The 21,646-nt window shown below is 46.1% G+C and overlaps 1 protein-coding gene across 1 annotated transcript in view; it reads left to right on the top strand.

Annotated features, from left to right (window-relative positions):
* The window catches only part of SEC31B (SEC31 homolog B, COPII coat complex component), a 64,573-nt gene that overhangs the window by 19,197 nt on the left and 23,730 nt on the right, over nucleotides 1-21,646 (top strand). The window contains exons 4-13 of the mRNA XM_025209231.1: nucleotides 1-73; nucleotides 1,240-1,335; nucleotides 2,412-2,552; nucleotides 3,687-3,829; nucleotides 4,046-4,145; nucleotides 6,979-7,140; nucleotides 10,652-10,804; nucleotides 11,172-11,402; nucleotides 13,381-13,455; nucleotides 14,718-14,804. The exon at nucleotides 1-73 is cut by the window's left edge and continues 143 nt beyond it. Coding sequence (XP_025065016.1) covers nucleotides 1-73; nucleotides 1,240-1,335; nucleotides 2,412-2,552; nucleotides 3,687-3,829; nucleotides 4,046-4,145; nucleotides 6,979-7,140; nucleotides 10,652-10,804; nucleotides 11,172-11,402; nucleotides 13,381-13,455; nucleotides 14,718-14,804 — 1,261 coding nt within the window. The remainder of the gene's footprint in view (nucleotides 74-1,239; nucleotides 1,336-2,411; nucleotides 2,553-3,686; nucleotides 3,830-4,045; nucleotides 4,146-6,978; nucleotides 7,141-10,651; nucleotides 10,805-11,171; nucleotides 11,403-13,380; nucleotides 13,456-14,717; nucleotides 14,805-21,646) is intronic.

Here is a 21,646-nt window from a genome sequence, read left to right as displayed (position 1 = left end):
GAAAGAGCCTGTGATTGGACAAACAGAGAAGCATACGGGGCCTGTTCGAGCTCTTGACTTCAACCCTTTCCAGGTATATTGCCAACAGCACTATCTTCTATGTTTAGAGGGATTCAGAGGGATTAGATGTTTAGAAGGATTCTTGAATGGACAAGCTATAGACTGCATAGAGGAGGAATAGGTTAAGCTATTGGACTAGAACTCTGGAGATTTGGAGTAGTTTATGGCTCTGCCACTGATTCCTGCTGTGATCTTCAGCAAGTCTTTTCATCTGTCTGCTCCTGATATATAAAACAGGATTAGTAACACTCCCTTTGTCTTGCTTACTTAGATTGTTAGTTCTTTCAGGCAGATGGATCTCTTCTTATATATTGGTACAGAGCCTGGCACAGTGGGCCAGGCTCTGTACCAGCCCAGTAGACCTGGGCTGATGTCTCTAATTGCTATTGCAATGAAGTGTTGTAAGAAGACTCTAGCACTCAGATTATTAGGTCTCACAAAGCCACAGCCAGGGCTACTGCAGCCTTATGAAGACTCTGTACCTTCCTAAGAAGACCAGTAATGTGCTTGGAATATTTCTGGCTCTTGGAGGCAGAGCTGTGGTTCCCTCTAGGCAGGGTCTGTAGGCTTGTAGCCCTGGGCAGGTTTGCCAGTCAGATTAGATTGCATATATGTTGTTAATGCACGGTTTATTAGGCAGAATACAGACATAATGCCTTACTATCATCCTAGATGAAGAAAGAAGGATTAGGTAGGGACATGAGTTTGGACTCCATTATAACCAGGTTAATCCTTTTCTGCTTACACTGTTCCCCCACAGAGTCAGTGGAATACAGATTTCATTTTTAACTGTCACTTGTGGTCACAATTCACAATTAAATGATTGTCCTTTCCTACCCAAAAGGTTACTGTATCTCGGAGGTCCCTGCTTCTGGACTCTTTGTTTGCCTGTCTGTCTGTTTAAACTGGCTAAGCATTTTGAGAGGGGCAGTAGAGAGATGTAAAATTATTGTAATCTGCCCTAAATCCAGTTTCTGGGATGTGCTTTGGGTGTTCTCCCCCTCCTTCAGCATGAATTCATTCCTTGCACTGATGCATTACAGTAGATAATTTCTTGCAGCACACATCTCTTAAAGTTGTTTTTTTTTTTTGGTAGCAGCTAGTTTTAATAAAGTTAAGCCTCTTTCTCTGTGGATGCTGTGAGAAGAGCAGATGATGATAATTTTGATTTTCCTACAGAGTAACCTCCTGGCCTCTGGAGCCAATGATTCTGAAATTTACATCTGGGACTTGAATAACTTCAGCGTGCCTATGACTCCAGGGACTAAGTCACAGGTAAAGGGCTTCTCTAGGGGCAGTGTCCCTGCAGCACTACAAACTTCAGGGCCGTGGATGGACACAAGACTAGTGATAGGGAGGGAGGTGGTTTTGTTCTGTTAACTTACTGGGATCTGTCCAATGGGCTCAACCATAGTGAGTTCAGAAATGGATCTGAACCAAATGGTTAGTCTTTCTTATGGTTGAATCTGTTGCATGTGGGGAGCTGGTAGGGGGTAAACTGTAAGCGTATACTCTGCAGGATTGAGAGAAACTTTTTATGGAGACTTTGGACCATGTGGATTTGAACTACTTCAAATGACCACTATATCACATGGTCTGGTGGTGGTACAAGGGCTTTAACATAATAGCCACACAACACAGCTGATGAGCCATTGTTAGGATTTGTGTCTTGCTCCTGGCTGGTATCTCTTTCCTTTAAAAGGGAAGCACACCTTTCTGAGGCAGATTTATATGAGAGTCCCTCTTTGAGAGTAGCACAAGCAGTTCTTACTGGAAGAGTGGTTACTGTTAGCTCACTAAAAAGATGGCTAAATATCTCTTGGGCTAGATTTCCTGTCTGTCTCTTGTGTGATAGTTTGGAATGGGGAACTTGTCTTAAATTCATCAACGTCTTCCATCTGACTGAACTCCTGAAATGCTGCACGTGGTCATCTTTCCATTTGTGTTCTCTCCCAGAGGTCAGGGGCTTCTCTGTAGTCTGCAGCCTAATCTTGGTATATCCCAGGCTGCTGATCCATTCACCCCTTCCAGTTCTGTCACTTCACAGTGGAGTTAATGGTTAATGACACATGTAGCCAGTGCAGGCTCTGGGGTGGGCTCGCCCAGATTGCAAGGGATCTTTCTAGGGAATGGTCTCATCTGGAATTGTATTTTTCTGCAGCATTCCCTACCCAAAATGGTAATTCTTGCCCTATCTGATTAGCAAATCAGTGTTTGAGGAGGAGAAGCTATAGATTCTTTGGGAACACAATGGAATAATGGCATGCTGTTGACTAAGCCCTTGATGGGGTCTAGATATTAATGTTTGCTACATGAGTATAATGAGCTTTTGGCCTTTCCTGTCTTGGCAGCCTCAAGAAGACATTAGTGTGGTGGCTTGGAATCGGCAAGTACAGCACATCCTGTCCTCTGCTTATCCCAGTGGAAAGGCTGTCGTGTGGGACCTCAGAAAGAATGAGCCCATCATCAAAATCAGTGACCACAGCAACAGAGTGAGTGGAGGAAGGACTGCAAGCTGGACACCGTGGCCCAGACCACAAGTGTCTTGCAGCTTATCAGGGCCCAGGGATATAACCTGTATGTTTTGGCCCTCGGGCCCTGTAGGGATGGCTGTGTAACATCTATCCTCCAGTAAGAGTAATCTTTACAGGAGAGCATTGTAATGAGGCGAGGCTCTGGATAGGGCATTTTTGCACCTGGGCAATTCTGTGCCATGTTGGGGAGGTCTAGCAGGTCCCCAAAGTAGTTGTCCTTGTTAGGACAACTGGTGCGAGGAGAGAAATTGATGAGCAAATAGGCTATATCAACAAACTACCTACTCATCTCTAGGCCAGACGAGAGAAATGCTGGTATGTGCTGGGTGAGTAACTGATGCTGTTTCTGGTTTGTTTTTTGTTTGTTTTTGCCTGTGTGTAAGCAGAAGGCAGTATTCTCCAGGGTAGCTATAGCAGCCCAAGACTGACTTTTTCTCCCTTGCTGCTTTAAAGTAAAGCATCAAGCTGTTCAAGTGAAGGGGCAGTAGTTGATGTGAATGTCTGGCAAAAGGTCTTTTATGTGTTGCAAAGTATTCTCTAGAGACTGGAGACTCAGATTCTTGTGTGTCTGGGCTTATGGTCAGGTGAACAGATGACCTTGCAGGGGTGAGCTGTATGTCACAGAGGCAAGTCTAGGATCTCATTATCAAAGGCATATTGGGGGAGAGTCTTATGCAGGCAGGGGTTGAGTTACAAGCGCTGCGGTAGGCAAATAAAGGGGAAAAATTCTCTTCTGCTCATTAACTGAGTGAAAAATCAGACCCTTTGCTCTCCCTCTAATTGCTGTTTCCCAGGCACAGGTTGTGCTTACCCAGGAGTTATGGCCTTTTAGCTCATTCTTGAAAAGATTGTACTCTAGTAAACTGAAGAGGCTAGCCTGGAGGTTTAATTCTGGCTCTTCTACTGACTTCTTGCCTGGCCACACCACAGGTAAATTCCATTTCTATACAGACAGAGATAAGGACATTGACCCACAGGGGTGCTAAGGTTAACAAGTATGCTAGAAGACAAAGAGTGCCAGGGTTCTGGGCCAGTGTGGTCTGCTGCTAGCCAACTTTGCTGCATTTTCAGTCTGTGCTGTTGTGTCCCTAGATGCACTGCTCAGGAATGGCATGGCACCCAGAAGTTTCTACCCAGCTGGTCCTTTCATCTGAGGATGACCGTATGCCAGTGATCCAGATATGGGACCTGCGATTTGCTACCTCTCCTTTGAACCAGCTGGAGGGCCACATGAGGTAAGAGCCTGCTTATAGCTCTGCCTCTGAGAGGATTCCCACCTTTAAAGAACAGGTTGCTGGAAGAAGTGTTCATTTAGCTTTTGGGTTAAAGCATAGGACTGTTTTCACTATCTTTGTTGGTTCCACTGTAGTCTGATCCAGCAAGAGAAGTGCATTAGCAGTGTCCCTGTTGTGCTAAGATGCCTAAATGTGACTTTTTCTGGTCTGTTTCAGAGGAGTCCTATCTATCTCTTGGTGCCAGGCAGACCCCGAACTGCTGCTGAGCAGTGCCAAAGACAACCGGATCTTGTGCTGGAATCCTTGCATTGCTGAGGTGTGTTACAAGTTTGACTCTTTGATAGTTAGTGCACACTTCTTGCTGGGTGGGTATGTACTTGTATTCAGTATTGTCATTCCATGCTGTTCCAATTTATATCATTTCTGCTTGCTAAAAGAGAGAACTCTATCTGTAAAAAGAAGAAAACTTCAATGAATACAGGTGAAATCTCATTACAGTGAAGCCCATTTCAGTAAAAATTTGACTACAGTGAAAGCATTTTCAAGCTCTGGCTGCCAGCCCACAGAAAGTAGTGCCAAGTAGATCTCATTAGAATCAAATTCATTACAGTGAAAAATTCATTACAGTAAAAGCCTGTTCTGGTACTTTGTTCTTTGAAATAAGAGTCTATTATACATAACCATACCTATAGGTGCCTTTAAAACTGAAATGCAATGAGAGAGTCCCTATAGCTGAATCATGGCAAAAGCCTTTTCACTGCTTGTTTCCTGTTCCTTTGTCAACCATGATTATGGGATTTGGAAAACCACAGGAAGTCCAGAGAAACTTGTTAGTCAAAAAGGGGAACAAAAATATCTATATAGGCAGAAAAGCAACTTCTTGTGGAGTAAAAGAGGGTGGGAACTTACCATGTGATATCTCAGGGATGGGTAGAATACAGCCTGTGGGCTGGATTTGGCCTGCTAACTGGCTGGATCTGGTATGGGGTGTACAAGGAGTGGATCAGCTTCTCCTGCCTATCCTGTTCTCGGGCCTAAATAATTTCCTATCCCTGTGTTAGCTGCTCTGTGGTGACTGTCCATCAGCTTGCTCTTACGCTGTGGTGAATGAGGGCTAACCTGGGATAGCCTAACCCTTTTTTATCATGTCTGAGAGATGAAACAGAAAAACACATCATTTTCTTTAGAAGATAAGAAGAAAGTGATGGAAACCGTGGACTCCATCTGGGAGGAAAAAGATGTAGCAAAAGAATTCATCATTACTTTCTCAGAATTCATTGTTACCTTCAGTCCACATTTTGAGGGATTGTTCCAAAACTGAAGTGAGTGAAGTAAGCAGCTTTGGGTCCAAAATGAAAGTGACATGCTATGACAGCACCAATAGGGCCTGTTTGCCTGCTTCAAGGTGTTTTTACAAGTATTATGCCCTTAAATGGTCTGCTCATTTTGCAAAAGGCATTGCATTTTACAAACCTGCTTGGAAATGGAAAATTTCAAGCAAGCGTGGTCTTGTTTAATGGCGTGTTTGGAAGTTATAGAATTGTATTAAAAGTAATCTGTGGAGAAAAAAATGATGTTCTAATAGATAAGGCATATTGAGTGGCATACAGAAGAGGATTCCTGACTGGTGCATCTGGGCAGCTGTGCAAAATGTGCTTTAGACTAACACAATTGTAGAAATACAGTGCTATCAGCAAAGATGTTAGCATGCTGGTCTTGTATTTCATTTCTTTTTACCTTCTTAAATAGTCATATTAAATGCAAAAGCTTTTTCACTGGAATTGTGAAGTTGCAGTGTAAAGGTTCAAAAGTTAAAAAATGTAAAAAGTATGGGTTCTTTTAATAAAGATAAAGAGTATGAAATATGGGCTATCTGTAGATATAGATTTAATAGTTAATGTAAGGATGCTCAGGGATAACCTTTGAGTATTTAAAATTATAACTTTAATGCAATTAATAATTATCATGTAAATGTTAGATAGGTGTAATATATTCTTTTGAAGAGAAGCACTTCTAATGTTTCTAAGGGGTTAAAAAATCTCAGTGGCTTAGTGGTCCCCCTTACCATGGTATCTGAACCTCTTATAATCAAACCTGGTACTACCTAATGTTCTGATTTAAAGTTGCTGGTACTGTACAGAATCTATATAACATAACTGACAGCTCTCAAAATGTAGTTAATGTATAATCGTGGAACAGTAGTGTCTGTTGGGATGCTTCAAGGCTGTCCTCGACCCAGCAGCATTCAGGGTCTTTATCAATTATATGAAAGAAAATATAAAATGTTTGAAGGTGATACCAGAACTGAAGCACTGAATACAAAGACAGGTCAGTTATATAGAATGATCTGGGTCTTTTGGTAAATTGGGCTGACTTTAAACAATCTACACAGCAAAATGTATGGTTGTACACCTCTGAACAGAAAATATAGGTCATGCTTACAGGGGAGGAGTCTATGTCCTGGTAGACCACACTGCTCTGAAGTAGGGAAGAATCCTCTGAGTTTTACAAATGGGACACAAGACTGTGAAACACACGACCTGATTAGAAGTTTTGCCCAGCATCACGTGGGAAGCCTGGAGTTGAACCTGCCTCTCCCAAGTGTCAGTCTAATGCCCCATTAAACAGGCAGTTTTTCCTGCCCTTTCTACAGTTCTTTTGATTCCATTTTTGGAGCCACGTTTTTCCTTTTTTCTTTTGCCTTCTTTGTTTTCTCTGTCCTCCCTTCTATTTAATTTTTTTCTTATCTTTTTCTTATACTGTTCAGTCTTTATTACTTAATATTTTTTTGTAATTCTACTTTCCTTGCTACTGTTTTCCAGGATGTGTCCTTCCAGGTTCCACAATACTGCAGTACTCAGGTGCAGAAGGTCTTTCAAAGCTGAGTCAAACTTACTAGGGTTGTGCATTCCTGAAATCATTCTCTCCTCTTCTATGTTGTGCATCTCTTGCTGTGGCCTCTAGCTGTTGCTTGTGCTAGATACTGGGTAGTAGTCCAGCCAGAGTACATCTTCTCAAAAAATGACAAGGTTTGGAGGGGCATCATGCATAGGGAGATGTTAATAATATGGGATGGACCTGCCATGCATAAGTGGCAAGTGAGTGTATTTCTGTATAATGTTCTTCTACCTCCTATATGTCCGTGTTAGGTGGTTTATGAACTGCCCATTCGAAGCCAGTGGTGTTTTGATGTCCAGTGGTGCCCTCGGAATCCATCAGTCTTCTCAGCTGCCACTTTTGATGGATGGATCAACATTTATTCTGTTATGGGTGGGAGCCTAGAAGCTCAACAGAAGACTCAGGCTGACAAGGTAAAGTCCAAAAGAACAAAAAAACAGACTACTATTTGGACTGGATACAGTGATGACTGGGTACTTGAGATCAAGGAGCACTCTAAGCACAGGAATGAGGTCTTGTTATTTTGTAATGACAGCACTGAACTTACCCCTAGAGGGTGGGTGTGTGTGTGTGGGGGGGGGGGGGAGGGGAGCATAGATATACGTGTCATATGCGACAGCCACAGACCAGTTAGTTGGGAAGGTAATATCTTCCTAGATTCTTCAGGCTCTGTATTGCTTTCTGCAAGAGATGTGATTCAGTATCGTGTATGTGTGTGTGTAAACATGTGTGTCTATATTTATATATATATGCTAAAACTATTCCATAAAATAAATCAATGATCAAAGCTAAACTGCTCTTTATAATACTAAACAATATAAGACTACAGTCAAAACAAGGTGATAGTTGTTGAAGTGGCAACTCCCCTGCACTTGAGGAGATCAGTTTTGGGGGTCCAGAATGTGCGTCTTCCCTCAGCTAGTCCATTGGCTTGGAAGGTGAAACTTTTCAGTCTTACCCTTGATTCTTAAGGATTGCAATCTCTGCTCACTCCACATTGAAACACTTCCAAGTTTTAGGTTGTGTCAGATGTGAGATCTCCCTTGGAGCATCTTGGCCCAATTAAATTTGAGTGAGGTCATCCTTAGGAAATATTAGTTCTAAGGAATTCCTTCAGTTGTTAAATTTGTGGGAGCTTTGTATTTTGATGGTGACTAATTTGCCACCACTCTTCTTCACTCTCAGTCACCTCCCTTAATGGTTTCCCGCCATGCCTTGATGTTAAACTGAAGGAGGAGAATAAGGAGAGGTGAGATGTTTGCTAACAGTAATGAAGAGGGTGACTCAGGCCCTTCTTTCACAGAGCTCCTCCTCCCCTACACCCTGTCTTTACGACACCCAAATAGGTATTGATCTGTGACTTGCTCAGGGTCTCGTCCTCCCACGGATGGGTTGTGGAGACCTGGTAACCAATTGGCAGTCCCTTTTAGCAGTTACCCAGTTTACTTCTCACTGCAGGTGGCCAGTGGTTCAAGCCTGTGATTTGAGTCCTTTGTCTTGGCATCGGTTTTCCTCTTCTCCCTTAATGAATGTCCCCTTTCCAGCTCAGTCAAATTTTATTGCCTCACATTAGGGCTACCAATATCCTTTTATTAGATTCAAGCCATGGATGCTAAGCTGCAATGCCTGTCTGTATTCCACTTATCAGTTTTCTGTCAGTCTAATCAGCTACTCAGTTTACCAGCCAGGATTAATTCATTTCACTCCTCAAATTTAGCAGACCCCGTAAAGGCTGGATTTTAGTTTAAGCCTGTCAGGCAGGGGCCTGCCACTTCCTGGCCCGAGCCTCTGTGCGAAGTTCGATATCCCAGCGATACACCCTTTAAATTTCCCACCTTGCCAGTCCTGGAAGTCTGTCGTTGCCCTGGGCTTCAAGAGTCATCTCCAGGGATGTTTCATAGATTTAACAGATTTCATAGACATTAGGGCTGGAAGGGACCTCGGAAGATCATTGAGTTCAGCCCCCAGCCCCAGGGGCAGGAAGTCAGCTGGGGTCATAGGATCCCAGCAAGATAAGCATCCAAATTTCTCTTGAAGGCGTTCAAAGTAGGTGCTTGAACCACCTCCAATGGCAAGCTATCCCAGACCTTGGGGGCTTGGACAGTAAACAAGTTCTTCCTTATGTCCAGCCTGAAACGGCCTTGCAGTAGTTTATAACCGTTCGACCTCATCATCCCTTGGGGCGCTCTGGTGAACGGACATTCCCCAAGTACTGATGGTCACCAGGATAAACTTATAGGTGGTCACCAGATCACCCCTGAGTCTGCGCTTTTCCAGGCTAAAGAGCCCCAGGGCTCTCAGCCTGTCATCGTAAGGTCTGTTTTCCTGACCGCTGATCATGTGTGTGGCTCTTCTCTGGACTCTCTCAAGCTTCTCCACATCCTTTTTAAATGGTGGGGCCCAAAACTGGATGCATTGCTCCAGCTGTGGCCTCACCAAGGCCGAGTACAAGGGGAGAATGATGTCCTGGTATTTCGTTGAAAAGCATCTATGGATGAAAGCCAGCGTTTTGGTCACTTTACTAGCCACAGCATCACACTGAAAGCTCATGTTCATCTTGTGGTCAATGATGACCCCCAAGTCTCTCTTCTATAGTGCTAGCCAGCGTAGCACTGCCGAGCCTATAAGGATGATGCAGGTTTTTCCTCCCACGGTGGAGAACCTTGCATTTTTCAGTGTTAAACACCATCAGGTTCTCGTCCACCCATTTACTGAGCCTGTCCAGGTCAGCCTGGATCGTCCTCCTGTTTTCAGGTGTGGATGCTTTGCCCCAGAGTTAGGTGTCATTTGCAAACTTGGCCAGTCCGCTTCTGACTCCAGTGTCCACATCATTAATGAAGATGTTGAACAGTATGGGTCCAAGGACAGAGCCTTGGGGGACCCCACTGGTCACGGGGCACCATGACAATTGACTTCCGTCTATTACCACCCTCTGGGTCTGACCATGGAGCCAATTTCCCAGCCAGCAGATTGTTTGCAGGCTGTCAGCATCCTCCTTTAGCTCCTCTCCATCTCTGGTCTGCTAGTCCGGCTCCATTCATCAATCCCACACCTCCACACAGTTTGCACAAACTCTCCCTGGCTTGTTCTTTCCCCTCTCTGGGGAAACTCCCTCTGAGCCAGCACAGCATTATCTTCTGGTCCGACTTCTCCAGGCCAGTAGGAGATGGCTCTGAGGTCTCATGACCTGCCCCTCTGCGCCAGGCACAGAGGCTTCCACATCTGCCTCAACATCAGCATTTCCACTTGCACTGCTGTGCCGCCAGTCCTCCCTCACCTGATAAGTCTTGCAATTAGGTTCTCCAGACTGTAACAGGGCTCCAGACTGTTGCCCTGTTACAGTGTTTGCAAAAGCAACTGCACATCTAGTACCCACAACACTCTAAGAAATGCAGATCAAAAACCACTTTTGAGGAACCTAAACTGAGTCCTCATCTAGGTGAAAATCTTGAGACAATTTTGTGTTACCAGTTTATCGAAAGTTTGACTCCAAGCCCTCTAAAAATAACTGTTTTGAAAGAGCCTAGCAATTAACAGCTGCTTGGCATTCAGCCATCAGCTAAATTAAAATATGCTAGATATTTTATGAGCAGGTGCCACCATTGTCTTCCATAAATGAGGTAGTTCAGTATCTAGGAGTGGGACACTGGATCAAACAGCTTCTTGTGAGAAATTTTTATCTCAATAGGGAAAATCTACTTGAAAATCTGCCAGGGCATAAATAATTATTTCCTATAAAGTCTCTGTTTCCATATATACTCTCCTGTCTTGTGGGAATATGGTATGGCAGTTGTGGAGACCTTAGCATCTTGTTTCGTCACCGTTAAGAATAACTAGCAGGTTACCTAATTACTAGGCTGTAGATTAATGGTCTTACTCCCTGCAGAGTGAAAGTTGATTATTTTTTCCCACTTCTGATTTCAGATCTCCTCTTCCTTTAACAACCTGGACCCCTTCGGCACAGGACAGACCCTTCCTCCTCTGCAGGTGCCAGAGCAGGTGGCTCATACTACCTTGATCCCTCCATTGAAGAAACCCCCCAAGTGGATTCGCAGGCCTGTTGGGGCCTCGTTTGCAGTAAGTACATGGAGTGTCCTGAGAACAGAAATATCCCAGGATTGGTGTGTATACATACCACCCTTCTAATTAGGGTTTGGTGAGCAGCTGAATGTACTGCATATTTTCTGCCATTGATTCAGTGATGCAATCCTGGAATAACCATCCAGATTCACTTTGTAGTGTCCTGGGATAAGCTGTTAGTACTTCTTATTCCATAACCTTTTTTGGAATTTATCCCAGGACAGATGTGACATCTGTTTGTAGCCTTGGACTCCTTGCTATTGCCCTGGGCAAGGCAGTTGGAACCAGCACCTGAGGATGCAGAAAGTGTGGTTTCAGTTGCATATGTACAAACACTTATTCTCTCTACTATTTTCCTTTTCAGTTTGGGGGGAAATTGATCACCTTTGGCCTTGCCAAGACCCCTGCACAACAAATGCCACAGATCTCCCCATGGCAGGTGTTCATCAGCCAAGTCACTACAGAAACTGAGTTCTTGGCTCGATCCAGAGAACTACAGGGGGCTCTACAGAAGGGAAACCTCCTTGACTATTGCCAGCACAAGATCCAGATGGCTAAGCTGCAGTTTGAGGAGAACATCTGGAAGTTTTTGAAGGTAGCACAGCTCTGGTGAAGGCCAGAGAAGTGTGCTTTTCTGTTTTTGTTTTTGTTTTTTTTTTAATGATTGGCCAAACTCTGCTTCCCTTAGTCAGAACTCCCACTAACATTAGTGGCAGCTTTAATTTAATGGGGCCGTATGACTAGAAATGATACTTTTGGGTGGGTCATCAAGTCCAGGCAACCATATCATGTAATCCCTTTCATAAGGGGTTAAAATGGGCAGAGGGCTGGATTTCAGCACCTGTCATTTAAAGCCAGTGGGATTAGTTGTGGGACATAGATTGCCTGACTCCTGTCCATTGTTCTGTCCACTGGATCACACTGTCTTATGAGCGATATAGAGCATTCTTACTGTATAACTGAAATATTCTACAATAATGGTTCAGGCCATTACAGCTTGCAAGAGTGGTCATATAACATAGACGATTTTCTATTATGTCTTTTTAAAGGGGACAGGCATTAAAAGCAAGTAGTAGTGCTGTTAATTTGGTTTTGTTAGGTGAGGGTTATTTTGATACTCTCCTGAACAGAAAAGTTGTACTGCATTGATGGAGGAGTCAAGGTTAGCAAAGTCAATGTTCAGCAGAGGAGCTTGTTACAGCCTGGTCCAGGGGCAGGCAAAATATGGCCTGCAGGCTGAATGCAGCCTGCCATCTGATTGGATCTGGCCTGCAGGCAGGTACCCACCAGTTAATTGTATCTGTCCCTGCTGGTGGCTGCCCCTGCTGCACTCTGCGTGGGGCCGAGTCCTGCCTGGGGCAGTGTGTGCAGTGTGGCAGCCTTCCCCACTGGAGGGCACCAGCTCTGCCAGGAGGCACAGCTTCTGGGCAGGGCTGCTGCTGTCGCTGCCCAGGGAACTGCTGGACTCCCCCAACCTCCAGTGACTCCTGTCCCTGCTGCAGTTTTCCGGGCAGCAGGTAGGGAGGGGAAGCTGCAGCATTGAGTGGAGTAGGGTGGGCTCTGCCTGCAGCTTACTTCAGTCCTGCTCATGCATGGCTGGGTGGGAGAGCATGTGGATGGAGGAGGGTGTGTTTAGGAGCTTTGCTGCTCACAAAGACAGGCAGGTGGGGTGGGAACAGCAACAGGAACCAGCGTGCACTTGGTTCCCTGCCCCCCGCAGTGCAGCGTGAGCCAGGCAGGCAGCCCTGCTTCCCCTCCCCCTCCCCACACCTGCAGAGGGGCTGGGCTCAGCCACGTCACAAAGAGTGGGCAGGGGGGAAGCTCCACACAGGGGCACACCCAACCGATCCACACCCTCTCACACCTCCCACCATACCCCCACACACAGCCTATGTTGTCCCACACACCCCAACCACACATCCAAACATAGAGTCCACACACCCCACATCCCCCACACCCCCCCTCCACACACATCCCATACCCACACATATACCCATACCCCACACAGACAAACTTACACCTCCTCACACAAGCATCCACACCCCACCACCCCAAAATACCCCCACACACACACCCAACAATCCCACGCCCCTAATATACATCCACTCCTACACACCCTACCCGCACCATAACCACATCCCACACATGCCCCAACCACACACCCCCATCCCTCCACACACAATGTACAAGCAAAACCCCCCCCCCCCCAAAAAAAAAAAAAAAAAAAAAAAACAGAGTGCTTCCTGGGCAAGGGGAGACACTTCTGGTGGCAAAGGTCAGGGATTAGGGGGCAGGACTTCTGATCACAAGATGGTGACCAGGGGGTGGGGCACCTCTCAAGGGGTGGGTCTACCCTTGCGACCCTCAACACCTCACCAAAACTCATTAAGTGGCCTTCCAGCTGAAATAATTGCCCACCCCTGGGCTAGACCCTATGAAGCACACAACAGCCCCAGTCCTACCCTGACAACTAGTTGCTAAACTTTACCCCTACCAGAAGACAACTGGTGTAATCCTCATTTGGAAGACTGAGTTCACGTAATGTTTCTTTTCCAAAATCCTTTGGTGTCCAGGTGAATCTGGAGCAGGAGTCCAGGATCAAACTCCTGAAGCTGCTGGGCTATAATAAAGAGGAACTTCAGAAGAAGGTGAGTGGTATTTTTGCTAAGCAGTCTTTAGGGGGCAGAGTGCAGGACAGTCACTGACTGTATGAAGGAACAGGTTCCACTAAAGGGCAGTCTGAAAACGAGGAGTCTGCTGACCTGCATGTTTCCTCTTTGGGGGTGGGCTGGAGCACTTCTGCCCCTGGCCATTCTTAGGATGGTGCTGTTGTGTGTTTTCATCTGTGCCAGAGTGACTGGTCTGACTTTGTCGCACGCAGCAGGTTTCAGCTTCTCCTCACCAGCAATCCTAGTGTTCTTTGTCCCTGACAGCTGGCAGGGCAGCATCTCCAGCACATCTCAATCCTGACCTGCAGTGCGCCCTGGGCCTCTCTCTTCTTAGGCCTGAAATAGAAATGCTGATCTAGTTTCATGCCAGGTCTGTAATGAGTACCTGGGCACTACCATGAGTAGCAGTGTAGCTTCAACTGAGATTGGCACCCTGGTCCCTGAAAGTGAAAGGTTAATACACTTAACCCATTGAACTGCAGAGTGAGGCTGATGGGGAAAAATAAAGTCAGGGGCACCTGAAATCAGTGGCGTAAGGTGCTCCAACAGGAGTTCAACTTTCACTATCTTTGTGGATCCAGGCTTCAGTCCCCCTCCTAGTTAAACATTGGAACTGTATCTGCTTTGCTCATCTGAGGACAAAGTACTAGGCTTTCATTCAGCCCTTCACTCACTGCATTAGCAAGACCCAAAGCAGATGACTCCACAACAGCATAAGCAAGGTGTTGAAGTTGTACAAATTCAGTGCAAAGAAAGGCTCCATTGGATAAATTCTGCAGCAGATCTAGCTGGGGCACTGACACAATGCAGCTTTGTCCATACTGTAATCCTGAGCACTGTGGTTTTTTGGTTCCTCTCCTGGTATTCCATAGACAACAGGTAAGAGATCCAGCTGGGTACCTAAGTGGAGTATGGAAAGATTTGGAAGCTAGTTCCAACTAGCACTGATGGTGTTGCAGAAAAGGTCCTTTGCCATAACATCATCCACACTGTTGCAAGCACAAGAGACCTGCTCTATATAACTGGCAAAGGGAGTGGAGAGATGGGGCCTGTGAAGTAATCAAGGCCAGGTCCATCGGGGAAGGGAGTATATGGTACTAATGCAGAGATTTTGAAAGAGCTCCTGAGATGCATGGGAAGCTAATGCCAATAGAATTGCTTGTGGTTGCAAGAGACCTGATTGCCCCTATGTTTGGCTTTCTGAAAGAGGCTTGACTCTACAAATATCCATTTCTTTGTAGATAGCCTCATGTTTGGGTAATGGTATCCCAGACAAATGTCAGCTGCCCGAGGCAGACAACTCTTCTCAAGCCATGGAGCCTGCTCAGGTATGTCCTCATCTCTTTGCTGGTCACTGAGAAGGGTGGGGAGCAAGGAGTGGAATGAACGAGAAGGTTAAATTCCAACCACAAGTTCTTGGATTCAGTGCAGGCATTCCTTGGGCAGTTCTCGGTCTTTTGCTGGTCTGATCGGATCATCACAAGGGTCCCTTCCAGCCTTATTGTGTTCTACCTCAATGTTCGGGTGCATAGATGTCTTAAAACCCCCACCCTCCACAAACCAGGCTCCTTTAAAGCATCTCAAGTCAGACATCTAAAATTTATTGGCCTTTTGTAAACCCTTGTGCTTGATAATAGATTTTTAGATTCCTTAGGGCAGGCATTGTCTTGTTTTATTGGTAGAACAGGAAGCATCAGTATGATCCTGTGTAAGCTGCTGCTGATCACAGTGATCTCTTAATGTCTGTGTTTCATCAGGATCACTTGTGGGGCTTGCCTATATTCTGTCAGCAGCTCTTCTATTGCTGCATGCTTAATACCAACGATCCATTGCTTCTTGTCAACAGTATAGTTCCTCAGTTCTTGTTACCACATAGGAGTTCAGCACACAGGAAAGGTCCTATTAAAGAAAATTCTGCTACATAATTAACTTGTGGACCAACACAGTACAACTTTATTGAAACTCTCAGCAAACATCTTATGCAACTGTATCTTGCTGCAATGGTGATAGTGCATTGGCAAGGAGACAAGTGGGTGTCTGCTGGGATGGATATAATAATTCACAGGTGGGTTCTAGAATAGCACCCCATAATCCTTGCCCCAGCTCTGTAATCCTTGATGCTGAATTGGGCAGGCTTGTTCTATGTTATGCCTGTAAATTTAGATCTGGATGACACTACAAATTCCTGCCTACAGAAACTGGTACAGAGTGAAAAGACTGCACTGATATAGCTGTACCAGCAAACTTCCCTGTCTGAGTAAGCACAGTCTTGCTGGCAAAAGGGGTCTTCCATTACCAAAGATTGCTATTTGGGGAGGTGCTGTGGCTAAACCAGTGGTGTTCAACCCCCAGCCCATGGTGCTATGTCTTGCCTGCAGACCTCCGCACAGGTATGGAAATTTGGCAGTGGCTCCGCTCCACCACTGCCAAATTTTGGGACCTATGGGGAAACCCAGGCTCTGTGTCCTGGATGGGCACCCTCTTTCATTACACAGGGGTGGGCAGGGGCAGCACTGGGCCCAAACCCAGCATGTGGGGGGTGGGAGGAAGTGGTGCTGGGTCCTCAGGACCCAGGCAGGAGGTGGGCAGTGCAGGACTCCTGAGGCCAGTGCCTGTGTGTGGGAGGAGATAATGGTGGGTCCCTGGGACCCAATCCTGGCAGGAGGGAGGTGGGAAGGGGTGGCATCAGGTGCCTGGGACCCAACCCTGGTGTGTGGGGCAGGGAGGGGGCAGTGTCAGGCCCCATTGGAACAGTGCCGGATCAGGAACTCACCTGGCTCTCAGGGCCAAAAAGTTGAGCACCACTGAACTGAATGAACAGTAAAAAAATCCCTTCTGCTGCTATATAGAACATCTCCACTAGGGGGATCTGCTGCTTTAGTTTTGCCTGTGCTGCTATTGCAATAGCAGCCTCAGAATTTAGATAAGCCTTTAAACACAGGGTAATGTACTAATTATGCCGATGTTCGGCAGGCCACCATTTCATTTGTTTACCTGGGATGTGAAACATTTGCCAAATCCCTTTGATTCCCATATGAAACTATGGGGCAAGCCAATTTGAGGGTGTCTGATAACTCATGTGGGAACAGCTTGTCCTTGACAGTTTACACTGCATTAATGCTCATTATACATTGCTTGGGATTTGTCTGTGCTGAGCACACTGCACCCACACCCACTTTCACCCATGCTCCATACCCAGAAATGCTACTGGGTGATGCTACTCAGGTGGCTTCCCTTTCAGGCTGCTTTCAAGTCCTCAATCTCGGTGGGTCTGAGAGCGGCCCCTGGGGGCCAGCCCAGGGCTGTTTTACTAATGTATTTCCAGGTTTTGTGTGTGGCTGAAGGGGTAGCAGGGGCCTATGCTGGCCAGGACACACTCATGTGTAGACAAGTCAGAATTCTGCAGTTCCTCGCAGTCGAGGATGATTGTCTTCCATGAATGTCTTATCTGTGGGTCAACAAGGTTCTTTGGGTGAATCTGATATCTTTTATTAGACCAACTTAAATAGTTGGAAAAACAATTATTAAGCAATCTTTCGGGTTCAAAAACCCTTTGTCAGGCTAAGGAAGTTTCAGCAATTGGTGTGTGCTGTTCCTGGATGGAATGAAAAGTAAAGAAGCCAGAGGCTGGGCTGGTATGCATACAAGACAGGTAGTCAGTGAAAATGCAGATTAAGGAGTTGAGTGGGGGGATGAATAGTGGAGAGATACCCGGGGAGTCAGATGTCAGGCAAGTTATAATGTGTCATAAACCCAATGTCTATGTTTAGTCCATGATCTCTAGTATCCAGGAGGTTGATGAAGTGGAGCTCATAGGCTCGTCTCTGGGAAGTGTTTTGTAAGTTTCCTTTGAGGATCAGGACTGAGAGATTGGAGAGCGAGTGGTTTTTTTGTGAGAAATGTGTCCCCTCTGGTAATTGGGTGTTCCTCTCTTTGATAGATTTCTGGTGTGCGTTCATTCTGGTGCATAGTTGTTGTTTGGTCTGTCCTACATACTTTCCATCAGGGTATTTGGTGCATTGGATGAGATATATTACATTTCTGAAGGTGCAGCTGTAAGATCCAGGAATGTCGATGGCTCTGTCTGTGGGTCTGAAGATTGCAAACGAGGCCAATCTGGGATCAACATACTATTTTGCAACTCAAGCACATGTTTTTGTGAACAGTGGGTGGCTCCAAATTCTCCATTCAGTCCACTACAACATGCTGTTTTTGCTGCTCTTACTTTTCTATCTCCTGTTGTTGTAAGGTTTCAAAGTACTAAGATCCTCACAGGAGACTCTTCCTCCATTTGGGGCAATTCTGGTCTCCCACGACTTGATGTCAGTGTTTAATTTTTTTTTCAAGTTGGCCTTGAGGATGTCCTTGAAGCACTTTCTCTGCCCTCCTTTAGCACATGCCTTGACTGAGCCTGAAGAAGAAAATTTGCTTTGGGAGTCTGGAGTCGGACATCTGGATGACCTAGCTGGCCCAGCAAAGTTGATGTTTGCGAAAGAACACTAATATTAGTGAGTCTATTTTCCTGCCTGATTTGAAGGATCTTCCACAGGTAGCATTGATAGTTCTTCTCCAGTAACTTGAGGTGTCTCATGTACATTGTCTGCATCTCAGCTTCGTACAGTAAGGTGGGGATCACAACTGCTTGATAAACCATGAACTTTGTTTCGTATTTAATGTCACAATCTTTGAACGCCCATTTCCTCAGGCGTCCAAAGGGTGTACTTGAAAATTTGAGGCTAATGTTGGATTTCTTCATTTATGTCAATCTTCTGTGAGAGATGGCTTTCAAAGTACAGGAAATACTCAGCATTCTCCAGAGTCTTACTGTGAATCTGAATTACTGGGGCTAGGGACTGCACATTAAGAGCTTATTGATGGAGGATCTTCATCTTCTGAATGTTAAACGTCAGTCCCATTTTCTTGTAAGCCTCAGTAAAGACATCGACGATTGCCTGAAGGTCTGCTTCTGAGTAATCACAGACTACGGTGTCATCAGCATATACTGGAGCTCAATGGTTGAGGTCAGGGTGGTTTTGGCTTCGGCTTGGAGTTGGCTCTGGGGGGGCAGGGCAGCAGGGTGGGAGTCCAAGCCCACAGTGGGCAGCCTGTACCCACCCCACACACAAATCTGGGGGACATGTTTCTCCCATACCCCCCCTCGGAAGCATGCACAGTGGTGGGGTGCCAGCCCCTCTGGCCCCAGGATTTGCCGCACGTGGCTCTACCCCGCTCCCCTCCTGGGCCCTGCAGCTGAATGACCCCAAGCCCTGCACACCGCCTGGGCTGGGCAGCAGCCCCAGCCCTGTCCAATTCACTCTCTCACTTTGGGGGCCTCAGTTCCCCCCTTCTCCCCAACTTACCTATGGGAGCTGCACGCCAGGCTGTCTGCTGGCCATGTGCAGTGGCACCCTCTGCCTCACTGCCCTCCCACTGCCCCCAGCCCATTGTAGGCTGGAACTCTGCTAGCCTGCAAGCAGAAGCCTGCCTTAACCTGCCTTTTTCGCCTTTAAAGAAGAAAATCTGGGTTTTTCTCCTTAAAATGAGAAAAATCTGCATTTTACTGAATTTTTCTATCGTGAACGGAAAACCTGGATCTCTGGTGATGAATTTTGGTGGGCATCCGTACTTCAGAAGGATCCTCCACATTGCATCTAGGTTAACAGATTTAAAGGCTTTCATGAGATCAAAGAAGGCCATGTAGAGAAGTTCAACTGTTTCCAACACTTTTCCTGCAGCTGGTGAACTGTGCAGATTGTCAGTGGTGCCTCTTGATTCCTTAAACCTACACTGAGATCTGGGAGAAGCTCTTCAGCAAGTGGAAGGAGACCATTGCAGGAGGATTCTTGCGATGATCTTTCCTGTGATGGACATCAAGGCAAGATCCCCCTGTAATTTCCACAGTCAGGCTTGTCTCCTTGAAGATTGTCACTATTATGGCATCCCTGAGATTTCCATATTATTCCAAGCCCTTAAAATGAGGGCATGGAGCTGTAATTTTGGTGGGGATTCCATCCACTCCAAATGCCTTGTTCTTCATCTGCTTGTTGGCTTTCTCACCTCATCAAGGGTTGGAGGGATTCTCAGATCATCTCTGACTAGGTGTTGCGGGTGGAGTTGAGAACACTTTAGTCAACAACAGAGTCTCATTTGAGAAGGTCCTCAAAATGCTTCTTATGGGTGTTGATGGCTCCCCTTTCTGTGATCATGTCTCCTCCATTTTTGTCTCAAGGGGATTGATCCCTGAGTGTTTGCACCATAGATAGCTTTGGTAGCGTTGAAAAAAATGCACATATCCTGAATGTCAGCAAGATATTAAATTTCCTTTGCCTTGTCTTCCCACCATCTGTTTTTCATATCATTGGTTTTCCTTTGGACCTTGGCTTTGGTTTGTTAGATATTCAGTTTCTTTTTCTTGGAGTTGATGTCCTTCTGCCAAGCACAAAAGGCCTTGCGCTTGTGGTCAGTCAGCTATTGGATCTCCTGGTTATTCTCATCAAACCAGTCTTGATGTTTGCTTGTAGAGAATCCTAGCATCTCTTTGCAGGTGCTGATGATGGTGGACTTGAAGGCACCCCAAGCACTGCTGACATTCTCCCATTTTTGTTGATTGGAATTTGTCAGTGTTTTATTGAGGTACTGATGGAAGAGGCTGCGGTTGATTGGGTCCTTGGGTCTTTCAACCTTGATCTTCCATCGGCATTGCTTCTGCTGCACCTGTCATTTGAGTGACAGCTGAACGGATGAGTCAGTGATCAGTTCATCAGTTGTCAGTTCCTAGCATAGCTTGTGTGATGCGGACATCTTTGCCATCCCGGCAATGAACAATGATATAGTCAACCAGATGCCAGTGCTTAGATTGTGGGTGTTGTCTGGTTTTTCTGGCAGAACAGGGTGTTGGTGGTGGTGAGTCCATGTTCCAAGGATTTGGTCAAGAAGAGGATGCCGTTGGAATTGACCTTTCCTACTCCTCCTTTGCCAATGCTTCCGTTCCAGAGGTTCGAGTCCCTTCTGACTCTGGTGTTGAAATCGCCGAGAATAATAAGTCTGTTTCCCTCTGGAGTATCAGAAAGGACCTGGTCAAGGTTGGTGTAGAATTCCTCCTTGGTTTCATCAGCGACATCAAGAGTCGGGGGTATACATGTGGCATATTGACTACCCGGCAGTTTAAGATGGAGAGTAATAGATTCATAAATGCTAGGGTTGCAAGGGACCTCAACCGATCATCGAATCTGACCCCCTGCCTAGGCAAGTAAGAGTGCTGGGGTCAGATGACCCCAGCCAGATGCCTATCCAGCCTTCTCTTAAAGACCCCCAAGGTAGGAGAGAGCACCACCTCCCTTGGAAGCCCATTCCAAATTTTGGCCGCCCTTACCATGAAGTTTTTCCTGATATCTAGCTTAAATCTGCTCTCTCTCAGTTTGTGACCATTTTTTCTTGTTACCCCAAGAGGCACGCTGGTGAACAGAGCATCTCCGATCCCTTGCTGTGTTCCCCTAATCAACGCTAGGTCAGCCACAAGATCACCTCTCAGCTTTCTCTTGCGGAGGCTGAATAGGTTCAGGTCCCTCAGTCTCTCCTCATAAGGCTTGTCCTGTAAGCCCCTAACCATACCAGTGGCCCTCCTCTGGACCCTCTCAAGTCTATCAGTGTCCTTCTTGAAGTATGGCGCCCAAAACTGGACGCAGTTTTCTAACTGCGGTCTGACCTATGCCTCATAGAGGAGAAATATCACCTCTTTGGTTCTATTTGTCATGCATCTGCTGATGCATGATAAAGCGCGGTTAGCTTTGCTGATGATTTCGTCACACTGACAACTTGTGTTCGACTATGACTCCGAGATCCCTTTCAGCTTCTGTGCTGCTGAAAGGGTCACTTCCTAGCCAGTAGGTGTGCTGGATATTTTTGCGCCCTAGGTGTAGCACTCTGCACTTGTCCTTGTCTTTGTTGTACTGCATCCTATTGTGTACTGCCCACTTTTCTAACCTGTCCAGGTCTGTCTGAAATTGTTCCCTACCCTCCGGAATATACTCTTCACCCCACAGTTTAGTATCATTCGCAAACTTGGACATAGTATGGTTCACACCCACATCCAAGTCACTGATGAAGATATTGAAGAGTACGGGTCCAAGGACCGAACCCTGCGGGACCCCACTACCCACATCCTTCCAGG

The sequence above is a fragment of the Alligator sinensis genome, unplaced genomic scaffold (assembly GCF_000455745.1).
Source record: "Alligator sinensis unplaced genomic scaffold, ASM45574v1 scaffold264_1, whole genome shotgun sequence".
Taxonomy (NCBI): Eukaryota; Metazoa; Chordata; order Crocodylia; family Alligatoridae; genus Alligator; species Alligator sinensis.
Note: the sequence above shows the minus strand (reverse complement) of the source record. Positions and strands in the feature narration are given on the sequence as shown.